The sequence below is a fragment of the Choloepus didactylus genome, chromosome 15 (assembly GCF_015220235.1).
Source record: "Choloepus didactylus isolate mChoDid1 chromosome 15, mChoDid1.pri, whole genome shotgun sequence".
In the NCBI taxonomy this organism is placed as follows: Eukaryota; Metazoa; Chordata; class Mammalia; order Pilosa; family Megalonychidae; genus Choloepus; species Choloepus didactylus.
This window is the reverse complement of record NC_051321.1, coordinates 44,791,633-44,804,955: the sequence shown is the minus strand read 5'-3', so window position 1 is coordinate 44,804,955 and position 13,323 is coordinate 44,791,633. Positions and strand designations below refer to the sequence as shown.

Genomic DNA, 13,323 nt, shown 5'->3' with positions numbered 1-13,323 from the left:
TCTGATCACACTAATTTTCTTTCCTTATATATAACCAATTAAATGCATCCCAGCCAAAAAGGAATATAGATTAGATAGATAGATGATTGATTGATTGATAGCCAGATAGATAGATAGATAGATAGATAGAGAGATAGATAGATAGATAGAGATAGAGTGATAGAAAGAAAGACAGAGAGAGACACTTTCTGATGGGGTATCCAAGAAAGAATGGGAATAAATGAATGGGGAGGGGACTTAGCTTTTTACTTTATACTGTTTTATAGTGTTTGAAATGTTTCCATGAGTATATGTTACTTACTTTTATAATAAAAGAGATGTTCATTTCCTCCACTCCATCCCATCTACAATTGTTTGGGAACAGGTTCAGTATCTCTCATGTATAATCATAGTATTTTTAATAATAATTTATAGAGCTACCAGTCAGAGAATGCTTGCTATATGCAGGGCAAAATGCTAACGGTTCTCTAAATGTTATCTTCTTGAAGGTGCACCACAATCCTAAGGGTAGATACTATACCACCACACTGCCTCCTCCCACCGCCATCATTTTACAGATGAGGAAACTGAGCCTTAGAGAGATTAAGAACTTGCTCAAGATCACTAAGTGCCAGAGACAGAATTGGAATCCAGGAGAACTTGCAACAGTCTCCTAACCAGAATCATGACCACTCATCTCTGTAGCCAGTTGTCTTCTTAAACTAGATTTAATCACATTATTCCTCTGCTTAAAATCAGCAGAGCCCTCCCTTCCCCATTGCCCAGAGAATATAATCCAAACTTTTAGCATGGCATTTCCAAATCGTCTCAATGCATTCATACACATATCCATTATAAACTAACAAATAACAGCAAGGCCTAACATTTACTTCAAATTAATTTTACATATAGTATAACAATAACACTGTGACACAGGCAAGTGAGTAAACAGTTTAATTAGTTTCATTGCCTTGCCAAGAGACAGGACAAGGGTTTGTTTCTGAGACTCAAACCCAAGCCCTAATTTTCTATCAGATATATTCCTTCAAGTTCCTTCCACACTCACCCAATGCTCTGAGCTTCCTACTGTGTTCCAAAATGCTGTTCTTTCATCTTTCTCTGATTTTGTAGTTGTTGTTTCTTCTACCAGATATGACTTTGACCCTGCCTGGTGAATGCATACAAATCCTTCATGATTTAGCTCAAATGACAATTCCTCTTTGTCCTAGCTTTCTTTGGGATCCTTTAACAACCTGTTCATATCCTCATTATAGCACTAACAACATTAGATTAGATGCATTTGCTTGCCTGTCTTCCCCAGTAGACTGTGGCCTTCTCTAGAACAGAAATCATTGGTTGTGAGCATGGCATTGGTAAGAAGCTGGGAAGGACTAGTGAGGGAGGATGGAGAAGAACAAGAAGGACAGGATGTGAAAGATGTGAAATAATGGGAAAGGTGTGTTTTTAGTGCTTCCCAGATTCACACAACACTGAACAGATTATTTATCAAGAACCAGGCATTGTACTCAGGGTAGAGCTAAATGGTAAACAGGACAGAAATGGTAATGGTATATGTATACATAAAGAGAGAGAGAGAGATTTACATATATAGAGAGAGGAAGGAGATTAGGTGTAAGTTCATGTAGTATGTGTGTACATATATAGTGTCTCTATACAGCATGTTTGCACATATATAGTTTACATATATAGTGTGTGTACACATATACAGTGTGCATAATGTATATACTAGTGTGTATATTTATATACTGTACGTATAGTGTTTATTCATCTATAGTATATGTACACATACCCATATAGTGCATGTGTGCATGAACATGAACATGTAATAGTATGTGTACATGTTGAGTTTGTGTGTATAGTGTATATACCTATATAGCATACAGAAGCACATATATATATGGTGTGTGTGCATATACATGTGTATTTGTGTTGTTTGTGTGTGTGTGTGCTACAATGCATGCAAAAGAAGATTTCTAGGGTGCATTAGATGGTAAGAAGGACATGTATTATATATATTGTATATTATATATATTGTTATAGATATTTTTGAACAAAAAGGAGAAGCAACTTGAGGCTTGCTTCCCTGGTATGGAGAAAGAGGAGCTATTGAAGAGAGAAGAAACAGCTGGAGAATTAGCAAAGAAAACTATTTAGAGAAACTTCACTAAAGCCAAGCAAGAAACAGATTCTAAGAAGAAAACAGTTAGCAAAAACAAATACAATACATACAAACAAAAAAAAAGCCAAGGATATGGAAGACCAATAAAGAAGTCATTAGAAAAGTGATCATTAGGAATATAGCAGTGAACCAAGAAAGAAAAGTTTGGGGAAGAGGTGGGAACGGATGACTCAGAGTTGAGGAAGTAGAATCAGACAATCACAGCCTGTTGTCTCTTTCCAAAACTTTGGCCTTGAAAGGATGACAAGAGAAGCAGCTTGTGAAAGAAGCAGGATCAAAATACCCCTGGTAATGTGGAATATGACTCCCAGGGAGAAATCTGGACCCGGCGTCGTGGGATGGAGAACATCTTCTTGACCAAAAGGGGGGTGTGAAATGAAATGAAATAAGTTTCAGTGGCTGAGAGATTCCAAAAGGAGCCGAGAGGTCACTCTGGTGGGCACTCTGACACACAATATAGACAACCCTTTTTAGGTTCTAATGATTGGAATAGCTAGCAGTAAATACCTGAAACTATCAAACTACAACTCAGAACCCTTGAATCTTGAAGATGATTGTATAAAAATGTAGATTATGAGGGGTGACAATGTGATTGGGAAAGCCATGTGGATCACACTCGCCTTTGTCCAGTGTATGGATGGATGAGTAGAAAAACAGGGGTAAAAAAAAAAAAAAAGCACCCAGTGTTACTTTTTACTTTAATTGTTCTTTTTCAGTTTAATTTTTATTCTTATTACTTTTGTGTGTGTGGTAATGAAAATGTTCAAAAATTAATTTTGGTGATGGACACACAACTATATGGTGGTACTGTGAACAACTGAATGTACGCTTTGTATGACTGCATGGTATGTGAATATATCTCAGTAAAATTGAATTATTAAAAAAAAAGAAACTTCCTGAGCAGTCTGAAGAAACAAACAAAAAAAAAAAACACTGTTTGGTTCCAGAGAAAGAGAAGCAACAGGATTTGTGTGTGTGTGTGTGTATAAAGAGATTTATTATAAGGATTAGGTTTCCACAACCATGAAGGCTGGCAAGTCTGAACTCAGTAGTCAGGCTGGAAATTCTGCTCCAGGTGATGTCGAAGTCCTTAGTCTGAATTCCCCATGGGAACTGGATGACTGGAAATTCCAGCAGGAACCAATGTTAAAATTGAGGTAGAAATTCTTCTTCTGACCTCAGAAAACCTCAGTTATGGCTTTTAACACCGCCAACTAATTGGATGAGGAGATTACCCACATTGGTAAGGGCAATCTCCTTCGTAGATTTTAGATGGAATCAACAGATTTTTGAGACAAATCCCATCTACAAAATACCCTCAGAGTACCAAGCAGGCCAAAGCTTGACCAAACAAGTGGACACTATAACCTAACAAGGTTGACTCAAGAAATTAACCGTCACACCTGTTAAGAAGGAAGAACTCAAACTTGTCTGTGGACAGGTTATAATTCTGAATTGCAGTCTAGTGTTCACATCAGGAAGCATCAATCATAGCAAAACCAATGCAGCCAAGACTGCTAACTGACCTAGCATTTTATATAAAGTAACTCTAAAATCCCTCACAACAATGCTGGGAAGTAGATTCTATGATTATCCACATGCTATAGATGAGGAAGCAGGTGCACAGAGGTTAAGTAACTTGCCCAAAGTCACTCAGCTACTAAGTTACAGAGCTAAGATTCCCACCCAAGCAATCTAACTCCAACACTTGTGCTCTTAACCAATATGCAATGAGGGATGCAGAAAAAGGAGACTGTGTCCTGCCTCCCTGCTTGCCCAGCTCCTGCAAAGACCAGCCTGGGCCTTGCATCTCTGGCTCTCTCCACTGCACAGGCAGAGGCTTTGAATCCAGGGACATCCATGTCAGAGTAGGGTGGGCCAGAGGTGCACTATGTTTGAGGGACAGTGGCTGGGGAGGGAACGAGAGTTGTGGCAGGGTTTGCATCTTTCTTGTAGCCATGAAGATCACCTTCAGGGAGGTGTAAAGGACACTACAAGAACTAAGTTTGGGAACTGGCTCCAACACCTATATTTTATGATGTGGAACAAGTCACTTCATCTGTGTGAGTACCAATTCTCCACCCGTACCATGGGATGATGATGATGATAACTCCCACATTCCTCAGGGTGTTGCTGTGAGGAGCAAGTAAAACAATGTGTGAAAATGCATGCAAATGCTAGTTTCTCCTCAGTATTATTATTTTTGTTGTTGTAATTGTTATTGTTAGGCTTTTGAACTGTCTGAAAAATTGCCCATCCTCTCTTCTCTCCCATTCCCACCCTCCCAAGGCATTACAAATTGATAAGCTATGATTTTGAGAAAGTGTTTCTAAATCCAAACAAATACTGTCCATGTGTACAATTTGCTCCAAATCCAAAATTCCCTTGTATAGTGTGGCAGCATGACACATTTTTTTTTTTTTTAATTCTGAGGGTAAGTTGTGAAAAATCATCATTATCCAAAGATTAAAAGGGCAGCTTCTAGGTTCCTGGAGCTGCTTAGCATGATGAATAGCTGCACTTTCTACGTAGTCCACACCTCTTCATTCTCCAGCAGGCACGCTGCTGATACTGATATGCTGCCTCCAGTGGAGAACTTTCCCCCCATATCTCACCTCCTGTATTTGTGGGTTTCACCTTCATACCATAAATACACATAATATTTAAATCCCAGCATGGTCCTGCCACTGACAAACGAGGTACAAAAGTCAAGGGACCACACCCTTTGAGGGGCCTGTGAGGAAATCAGCCAAACGGCTGGGCATTCCAACTGCGTTCCACCAACAATTTGTAGGGCCTACACATATTTCTACAGTGTCTCATTTGGCAGGCTGTGAAGACCAGGTCTTTGGGTGGGTGTTTTCACCTTTAAACATGATAATTGGGATCACAAGTTTAGAGCTGAGGTGCAAACCTGCCTTGATTTATACTTTTCCATCTGAATTCTTAATTTTCAACTTTCCACAATGTAAACTACTTTAAAATGTTAAGATGAAAACAGTTAGGCAGCAGCCAGTTGTAATGTGTGATGTGTGAAGCATGTGTGCTCAGTACCAGAGAAATTTACAATCAACAGTAATCTGCAAGAACATCTTGGACACTATCTCCTTTTACAGATGAGGAACCAGAGATCTGGGGCCAAATTTCACTACATAATTACCTCTCCTTCTCTTTCTTTGAAAAAGGAATATGTATTTTGAATTATGTCTTAATTAAGAAAACTGAATATACAAATATTCTGGGTTGCAGAGCCACCGAATTCAGTGATTATTTGCATTTTCTAAGGAGGCTGGTTCAAGAAAAGGGGCTTACCCTGAATCCTTTCTTGTATCTATCAGCTGTTCTAATGCACTCATTTGACTTATCTGTTTTGCAAAGCAAGGTGCTCTTCTAATTCTCTTCACTCCTCCCCAAACATGCTCCACCACCACCCCAGAAAACAATCAAATGGTCGTTCAGTGTTAATTCTATCAGTTGCCTGTTAGGCAGAAATCAGCTGAAACACATTCAGAACAACAGTGTTTTACCCAGGAATACTTACTTTGTTTCCCTCTGTAAAATCTTTAGGCCAAAATAGACACCCCCAGGCCTACAAGCCCCCCCCCCCAACCCCCAGTTCTCATTTGCCTGGTACAGCTGATCTAGGCTCTGAAAGGCACACCCCTCCCATTCCATCTCGCTCTCGCCTCTTGTTAAATAGTCGGTGAAACAGAAGCCAGTACTTGCTTTACTCATATTCTTTTTCTTTTTTTAGCACAAATAACATTTCTTTCAAAATAAATATATGTTACTATATAAAAATAGAAAATGTACTGTAATCTTGGTCACTGTCCAGCAGGAACATGTTTCATAGTTTATGAAGTCCGAGGTCAGATCCTCTATTAAAATCTATTCTCTTAGCCTGATTCTAGGACACTTGCAAACATAGGACATTCCTTGTTCTACAAACAATTCATTTTAGAGATGATTTAAATATGCCCGTGATGAGTATCTAGCACTCATCTAGAAATCAAAGCTATTGAAATGGGCTAGAATTCAACACCAAGAATACAATTGCTTTGATATACAAACATATAAATTGCTTGTTAGACTGCAAAAATACCTGGGATTTTATCTACAACAGTTTCCATCAGTAAGTTCATGTTCTTTTTTATGTCAAATAAAAACAAAAATAGCTCAAGTGTGTTTCTCCTGATTCAAGAGTGAAATGTACAGCAATCCTGCGTCTAAGAGCACCCACAGCGGCCACACACCACGCTGGGAGGGTGCAGTTACTTGGCATGAGCAGACTGAAGCGTTCCCAGAATTCTGTCCCAGTGTGTGAAGTAAGGTGCGAAGTTGCAGTTGAAGCGGGAGTGATGCAGGTCGTGGTGCGCCACGCCCCCGTACCACCCGAAAGGCACCAGCCTGTGCGTGGACCAAGGGAAGTCGTAGCCTGAGTGGTCCTCCACTGACAGCCAGATGTTGACCACGTGGAACACCAGGACGGTCAGCGGGTGGCACCCGAGCAGGGTGACGTTCACCATGTCAATCAAGCCCAAGGAAAACAGCTCCCAGAAGCTCAGGTACTGCGTGGCCAGCGCGAACGAGGTCGAGTGCTTGTGGTGCACCTTGTGGAAGGTCCGGTACAGCCAGGGCACCTTGTGGTGCAGCAAATGCCACACGAAGAACTCGGCGTCGAAGAGCAGCAGGCAGGTGACGACGTGGCACGCCAGCTCCAGCACCTCGGGGGCGTCGGCAGGCAGGCGGGCCGGGCTGCGGGCCCAGTGCAGCAGCGTCACCGGGAACACGAACACCGCGTGCTGGTAGAGCGTCTGCCCCAGGCAAGGCAGCAGCTGCCGCGCGGACGGCGAGAAGTCGGGGTGGATCTTGTAGCGCCGCAGCGCGGGCACCCAGGGGCACAGGGCGTCCAGCACCACGAAGGGAAGGCAGAAGCCCACGTAGGTGATGATCGAGAAGATGACCGGGAAGAAGGGAGACTGCGTGAAAGCCTCCCGGGTTCTCAAGCGGTCCCAGAGGGGCTGCAGGAACAGCTGGCCGGAGTCGCAGAGGACCTGGACGTCGGAGCTGTTGTGGTGGCTCATGGCGAGGATGTGCCAGGCTGCGGCTGCCACTCGCGTCCCGTCGGCTTTTCTTAAGACCTGCGGCCCCGCCCCGAGTGAGGTCAGCAGCGTTTTCGCTCCCTTTCCCGGCTGCGCCGAGCTTGAATAACTCCGTAACTCTGCAGGGTAGCGCTTAGTTGCTGTAAGTGTACACATCTAAAGCTAAGCATTTACTTGACTTTTACATACGCACGTGTAGAATACAAATGTAACTTTCATATGCATGCATTTACATCCTCTGTTCTTTTCAGTTGACTTACAATTTACATACGATACAATGCACAGATCTTCAGTGTAGTTTCCATGAGTTTTGGTAACTCAATTCACCTGTGTCATCATCGCCCCAAACAAGAGAGAATATTTCCTTCACCCCCAGAAAGTACCCCCTTGGCAACCAGTGAAGAATCACTTGTATTTTTAAATGCCTGCATGTAACTGCGCTTGTGTTTTCATAAAGACGCAAGCATAAATGCGTTTTTAAAAACTTTGAAAAGCGACGTACCTTCTGTATTTCGGTTCTTTTCTGCTCTACGCAGCCTTCATTGTAACTGTAAACTACAAACTGCAAACTATCCTTCCGCAGCGGGAACGAGAGATCCCCGGGCCGCCCGCGGCGGCGAACAACTCAGGAAATGGGACGCGGCGGGTGGCCGGGCGGGAACCTCCGGCGGGTTCAGCGCTGAGAGGGCCTTTCCCGCCCGGCTCGCGGCAAACTCGAGAACCCGGAGCTCAGCCCCGCCCGGTGGGTCCCGCAGCCTCCGCGCGCGCGAGGCGCCCACACCAGCCGCCCTGCGAGGGGGCCGCGGCTCCTGGGCTTCGCCTAAAGGAAAAGTGGGATTTAACACACACAGCCTGCGCTGGTCGAGCTAAAACGCCGCTGCGTTTCAATTTGGACCGTAACCAATGAAATCAATAAACCACCCACTTTGTTCCTCAAAGGAATGGCGTGTGCGGTCCTGAAGCTTCCCAGGGGGCTGTGAAAGAACAGATGACGTCGTGCCCTCCCCAGCCTTCCCTTGGCAGGCTCCGCGGCGCCCTCCTGCCCCTTCCCCTCTATCCGCTTACCCCAAACCAACCCCGACCCAGAGGACCCGACTGCGGTGCCGCCCTCATCCTTTGTGTTTTTCCGCCACCACACTGGAGTTATCTGGCCAGAGGCTGGACACACGGAGGAGCATGAAAAACAACCTCCGCGTTTGACCGAGTGGTTGACACGCAACACACGGGACGCCTAGAGAATAGCGGCTTTGAACAAAAGCTTTGGAGCCAGTGACCTCTTCCAGTCCTAGCTTTGCTAGTTGTATCTCTGCGGTTGAGGCCGGCGAGTCACTCCTTCAAGTTTTGGTTTTCTTATCCCTCCAAATGGGAATGGTAATAGCAGCCATTTCATGAAGCTGTTGTGAGCAGTAAAGGAAAAGAATAATAACGGCTACCGTGTAATGTCCACCTATTAGGTGCCAGGCATTAGCCAAGAGTTTTACTTGAAGTGATTTCATTTAATCCTAGAAGAGCTCAGCTCCCCACCCTACCAAGAAGTAGGTATTATTATTATTGCTGTGATTTTATAAAAATAAAATCATGGTGCCTGGCACAAGGTAAACACACAAAATAGGATACATATTTTAAGTGTGTACCCCACATTTTACCTAAACATAATTAAGGAAGCCAATAATTAAAATCAATATTATGTAAAAAGAAATATAGTCATATTGAATGAGGAAAGAATAAGTACAACAAAAATATAGGCCAATATCTAGGCCTAGAAATATATAATAGGGTAATTCATAACGTAATAACATAATATTTAGGAAATATATATATATAAACACACACATGCACATAATAGTCCAACTCATGATTCAGAACTTCACAACTGGTGTCACTGCACTGCCACTGGTAAAATACTCAGATGTTCCTTAAATGCAAATATCCCTTAGATTCCAACTCCCCGGAGACCCCAGGAGATGGCCTCTGGCCTTACAGCAGCCTCTTTTTTTTTTTTTAAACCCCAGTGACAAAAGAATATATTTTATTTTGCTTGTGCCTTGATGAGTAAATGGTTCCAAAGTAGCTCTGAGCTTCTTGGAAGCCAATGTGAAAAGGGAAAGAGGATTGATTTTCTAATGCTCTGATCTCTAGATGGTAGCAAAAAGATACAATTCAGATCTCCAAACTCTCTATTCCTTGGCTTCTTCCAGCTAGACAACCTGTCCTTTCTAGGCTACCTCCTCCAGATGCTGTTTCCACTTCAAGTTTAGGGTAACCTAGGAATTTCTTCTTATTCCTTGTACAAATGGACCTGCCCTTGAGCTGTGTGTGGCTCAAGCAGAGTCTTGTAGAGAACAGCAAGAGCTTTTTCCCTCTTATTCTTGGATCCCTCACTGCTCCAAAGGGATCTTCAGAGCTCATTCTTTCAGACTTACAAATGAATTCTGCTCATAAGTAAGTTGTTCTAATTTACCCTCAAAAGAAATTAAGTCAACCCTCAAATTGCCTTTCAGCACACACCATTCTTTTCTTATGATTTCAGCTACCATGCTTGGATGCTTTTGATGGTCTTACAGATTTTTTAAGTGGGTGGCACTGGCAGGTTTGTTTAATTTGGGCTTAGATATTAGATTTGCTGTCAAGACTGTCTCCCTTGAGCCCCAGCCCCAACCAACCCTTTCTTTTCCTTCTTTAGGCTTTCATCCTCTATCATCACTAATAATCTTAGAATATTCTCCAGGGCCAATTACATAAAGCCCTCTGTGCAGCAAGACCTGGAAGGGATGGCTTCAGTCTACTTTGTGCAGGTTCTCACCTTTTACCTTGCAGCGCTTTGAAGAATAGAAACCAGCTTTTCTGCCTTCCGTGCACACACAGATGACCAGGACAGTAGTTTGTGTCCCATATTAAAATGCTAGCATCTCAGGGAAATGGATCAGTTTAAAATCCTTCAATCATCCTCTCTGCATCATGGAGGATGCTGAAAAAGTAGGCACGATATATAGGGCAACCAAAAACAGCACCACTTCACTGACCAAAAGAAAATCAATTTATATCTAGTATTGACTCAAGTGATGTCAGTTTTTTGAATTGGCAAAATTGCATCTTTAAACTTCTTTTATTTGCACAAAATATATTGAATAGCATACGAGATGTTTAACTCTCTTGTAAGGCACAGGATGTGTATCTTCTATGACTTTCTCTTACAGTGTTGAGCATTGTGCCTTGCCCATAATGAGTATTCAAACGATATTTGTGGATTCGATTAATAAATGAAAGTGATCATTTTAAAAGATGCTGGCTCTAGGGGTATAAATCTCCCTGGTAACGTGGGACATGACTCCCAGGGATGAGCCTGGCCCTGGCAGCATGGGATTGAGAACCCCTTCTTGACCAATAGGGGGGAAAGAAATGGAACAAAATAAAGTTTCAGCAGCTAAGAGATTTCAAATAGAGTTGAGGGGTCATTCTGGAAGTTATTAATATGCAAGCTGTATCCAGATATTGCAAACTACCACGGTATGTCAAGCTCCAACCAACAGTATTCCTGAAAGCCCTAGAGAGTGCACTGGGCTATATCTAAGTCTATACAAAAGTTTTTCTTAGTAACTTTATTTTTTCAGAAACTTAAAGCCTCCAGATTGATCCCGTGCCAGATAAGCCTTGAAACCCAAAGGTACCAGTCCCTCCAAGAACATCAACCAGTTTCATTCCTCTACCCCATAAGGTCACACCCCTTTCCAGCATGAAGAAGTTAAAATGGTCATTGTCCAGATATCGCTGAAGATTGAGAGAATGATCAAATGAGAAAGAGAAGGTATAACTGCGAAATTAGGATTTAACAAATGACTGAGACGAATGACTCAATATATAGATATTTCTTATTAGTGTCTAGTGTTTTAGAATAGACAGGAAATATCTAAAGTTGTTGAACTGTAATCTTTGATAATGATTGTATAACTAGATAGCAAAAAAAAAAAAAGTGTCAGTTGGCTGTGTTTGTATGGATCCACTTCTGGATATTTTGTTCTTTTTCACTGATCTATATTTAGATTTCTGACAATACTACACTGTCTTAGTTAACCTACCAGATTGGGTAGAGTGCGATACTAATGGTCAGTATGGGTGGGGAGTAGTAAGGGGCATGGGATGTGTGGGGTTTTCTTGTTTCTTTTTCTTCTTTTTTTTTTTCTGGAGTAATGCAAATCTTCTAAAAATGACCATGATGATGAATGCACAACTATGTGATGATACTGTGAACCAATGATTGTATACTTTGGATGGATTATATAGTCTGTGATACAAGAAAATTACATTAAAAATTTTTTTAAAGGTGCTGGCTCTAAATCAAGTCTCAAAAAAATAGAGTCCATTTTTTTTCTGGAGCACTAATTGATGCAGTTTGGGGCAACTTACCTACAGGGAGGTTTTCCACAGAAGGGGGTGTTTGCTGATTTCAAATGTTAATAGGGCATTGGTCACACTGTTTCTTATACCTGTCCAGTTGATCCTGACTTCCAGTGTATTGTTTTTATCTTGGCAGTCTTTCTGACAGGGTTGGGGGACAGGAATCCTTTTTCTAGCTATCCCAGGAACTAGCTATCAGTTTTCTGAAATATAGTAATCAAGTATGTGCATACTTAATACAAATCTCAACTTCATTTGGTATCAACTCACTAAAAGACTTTGGATGCCACTTTCCCCTCCAAAAAAAAAAGATAGAATAGAATATGTAATTGGCAAAGCCCATTACCAATTATATGATCTCTTTTGTTTTTCTCAAATGACCTTTGGGGGTTTTTCTTTCCCAAAGAGGGTGAGACTCCTTTGGCATTTATCAAACCAAAACGATTCCTGGATATCAGAGAGGTATGTTTATGATAGTGCGGTGCTATACCTGATACTCAGATAGCGTGGAGTAATCTCAGGGATCAAATCTAATCCTTCATTTTGAAGATGAAGACTCAACTCAGGAAAGTCAAGATTAACAGTCAGAGAATGGAACCAGGTATCTCTACAGGTATCTCTACAGGAATTTGGGGTTTGAAGGGGACACTGAAGCTGCATTTACATGGCACTTTACAAATGCTCAGAAAACTTTATCCATACCAAAGCCAGTATGGGGTGCTGAAGAATATGGGGGGGTGTTAGCCCCCCTAAGGGACTCCTTGATGCCTCTGTTGACCCAGATATTGATGTATATTTGGTTTAAATACTTTCTCTTTATACTTTTAAACCCCTCCATGCTACACTTCTGCTGAAATCGTTGCACCCAAGTCCTTTAAAACATTTATAGCATATAAAATCATCCCTATTAAAAGGCATACCATTGTCTGTCAAGCAGAAATAATAATACTCACCTCGTCTGTCAAAGGCATTGTTGCAAAGATCAAAGCCTTAGGAAAAAGCTTTAGAAACTCAGAAGGCACACTGTAAAACAGAAATTATTATTTTAAGTACTATTAAACCATTTGGCAGAGAAAGAGTTTAACTTACTTGGTTTGGAATTGAACTTGGAATCTGCAGCTAATACAATACAATAAATAGTAAATAAATAACTGAATGGATGACTGACAAGCTTTTAAAAAAAAATCAGAATTACTACCTGAGGTTGCCTTTCAGGAGTCACAAGATACCAGGACTACTTCCATTTTGAAAATCTCTCCATGTATTAAAAAATAAATAAATGCCAAGGGTTAAAAATACACTATATTTTAAATGTTTACATTGAACAAATTAATACCTTTCATACCCACAAGCACAAAATCACCTTCTTTATTTGGAGTTAATTTCCATAGTCTACATTTCAGTCCTTTTTTAATTTGGGGCCTGGGTAAAGGCTTTCTCCATTCCCCAGCCACCATGTCTGTGGTACTGACCATTTGTTTACCTTTCAGGCAAAACTTTATTTTCACATGTCATATTTGGGAGGGGGTGTTTCTTTGGGAAATTTTTTCGGTTATCCATTAGACAAGAAATTAATCACAATCTTCAATAGACATGAGCGCTGTCACAGCTGACCTTAGCAGTCCTCAATCTACCAAATGGCTCAGA

General features: G+C 41.5%; 1 protein-coding gene across 2 annotated transcripts; it reads right to left on the bottom strand.

The window, feature by feature from the left end:
• Positions 1 to 5,910: 5,910 nt before the first annotated feature.
• CH25H (cholesterol 25-hydroxylase) lies at positions 5,911 to 8,127 on the bottom strand. 2 transcript variants are annotated; one of them, XM_037805028.1, is made up of 2 exons: positions 7,784 to 8,127; positions 5,911 to 7,421 (listed from the first exon to the last, which is right to left on the bottom strand). In XM_037805028.1, exon 2 carries the CDS (start codon positions 7,261 to 7,263, stop codon positions 6,451 to 6,453), a length of 813 nt encoding a protein of 270 aa, XP_037660956.1. In that variant the 5' UTR covers positions 7,264 to 7,421; positions 7,784 to 8,127; the 3' UTR covers positions 5,911 to 6,450. The 2 variants fall into 2 exon arrangements, with proteins under 2 accessions (XP_037660956.1, XP_037660955.1); XM_037805027.1 differs by lacking the exon at positions 7,784 to 8,127 and having other exon boundaries at positions 5,911 to 7,516.
• Positions 8,128 to 13,323: the final 5,196 nt, after the last annotated feature.

Excerpts from the sequence above, each read along its gene's own strand:
- CH25H (XM_037805027.1), bottom strand. The coding sequence starts at position 7,437 with ATGTGTACACTTACAGCAACTAAGCGCTACCCTGCAGAGTTACGGAGT.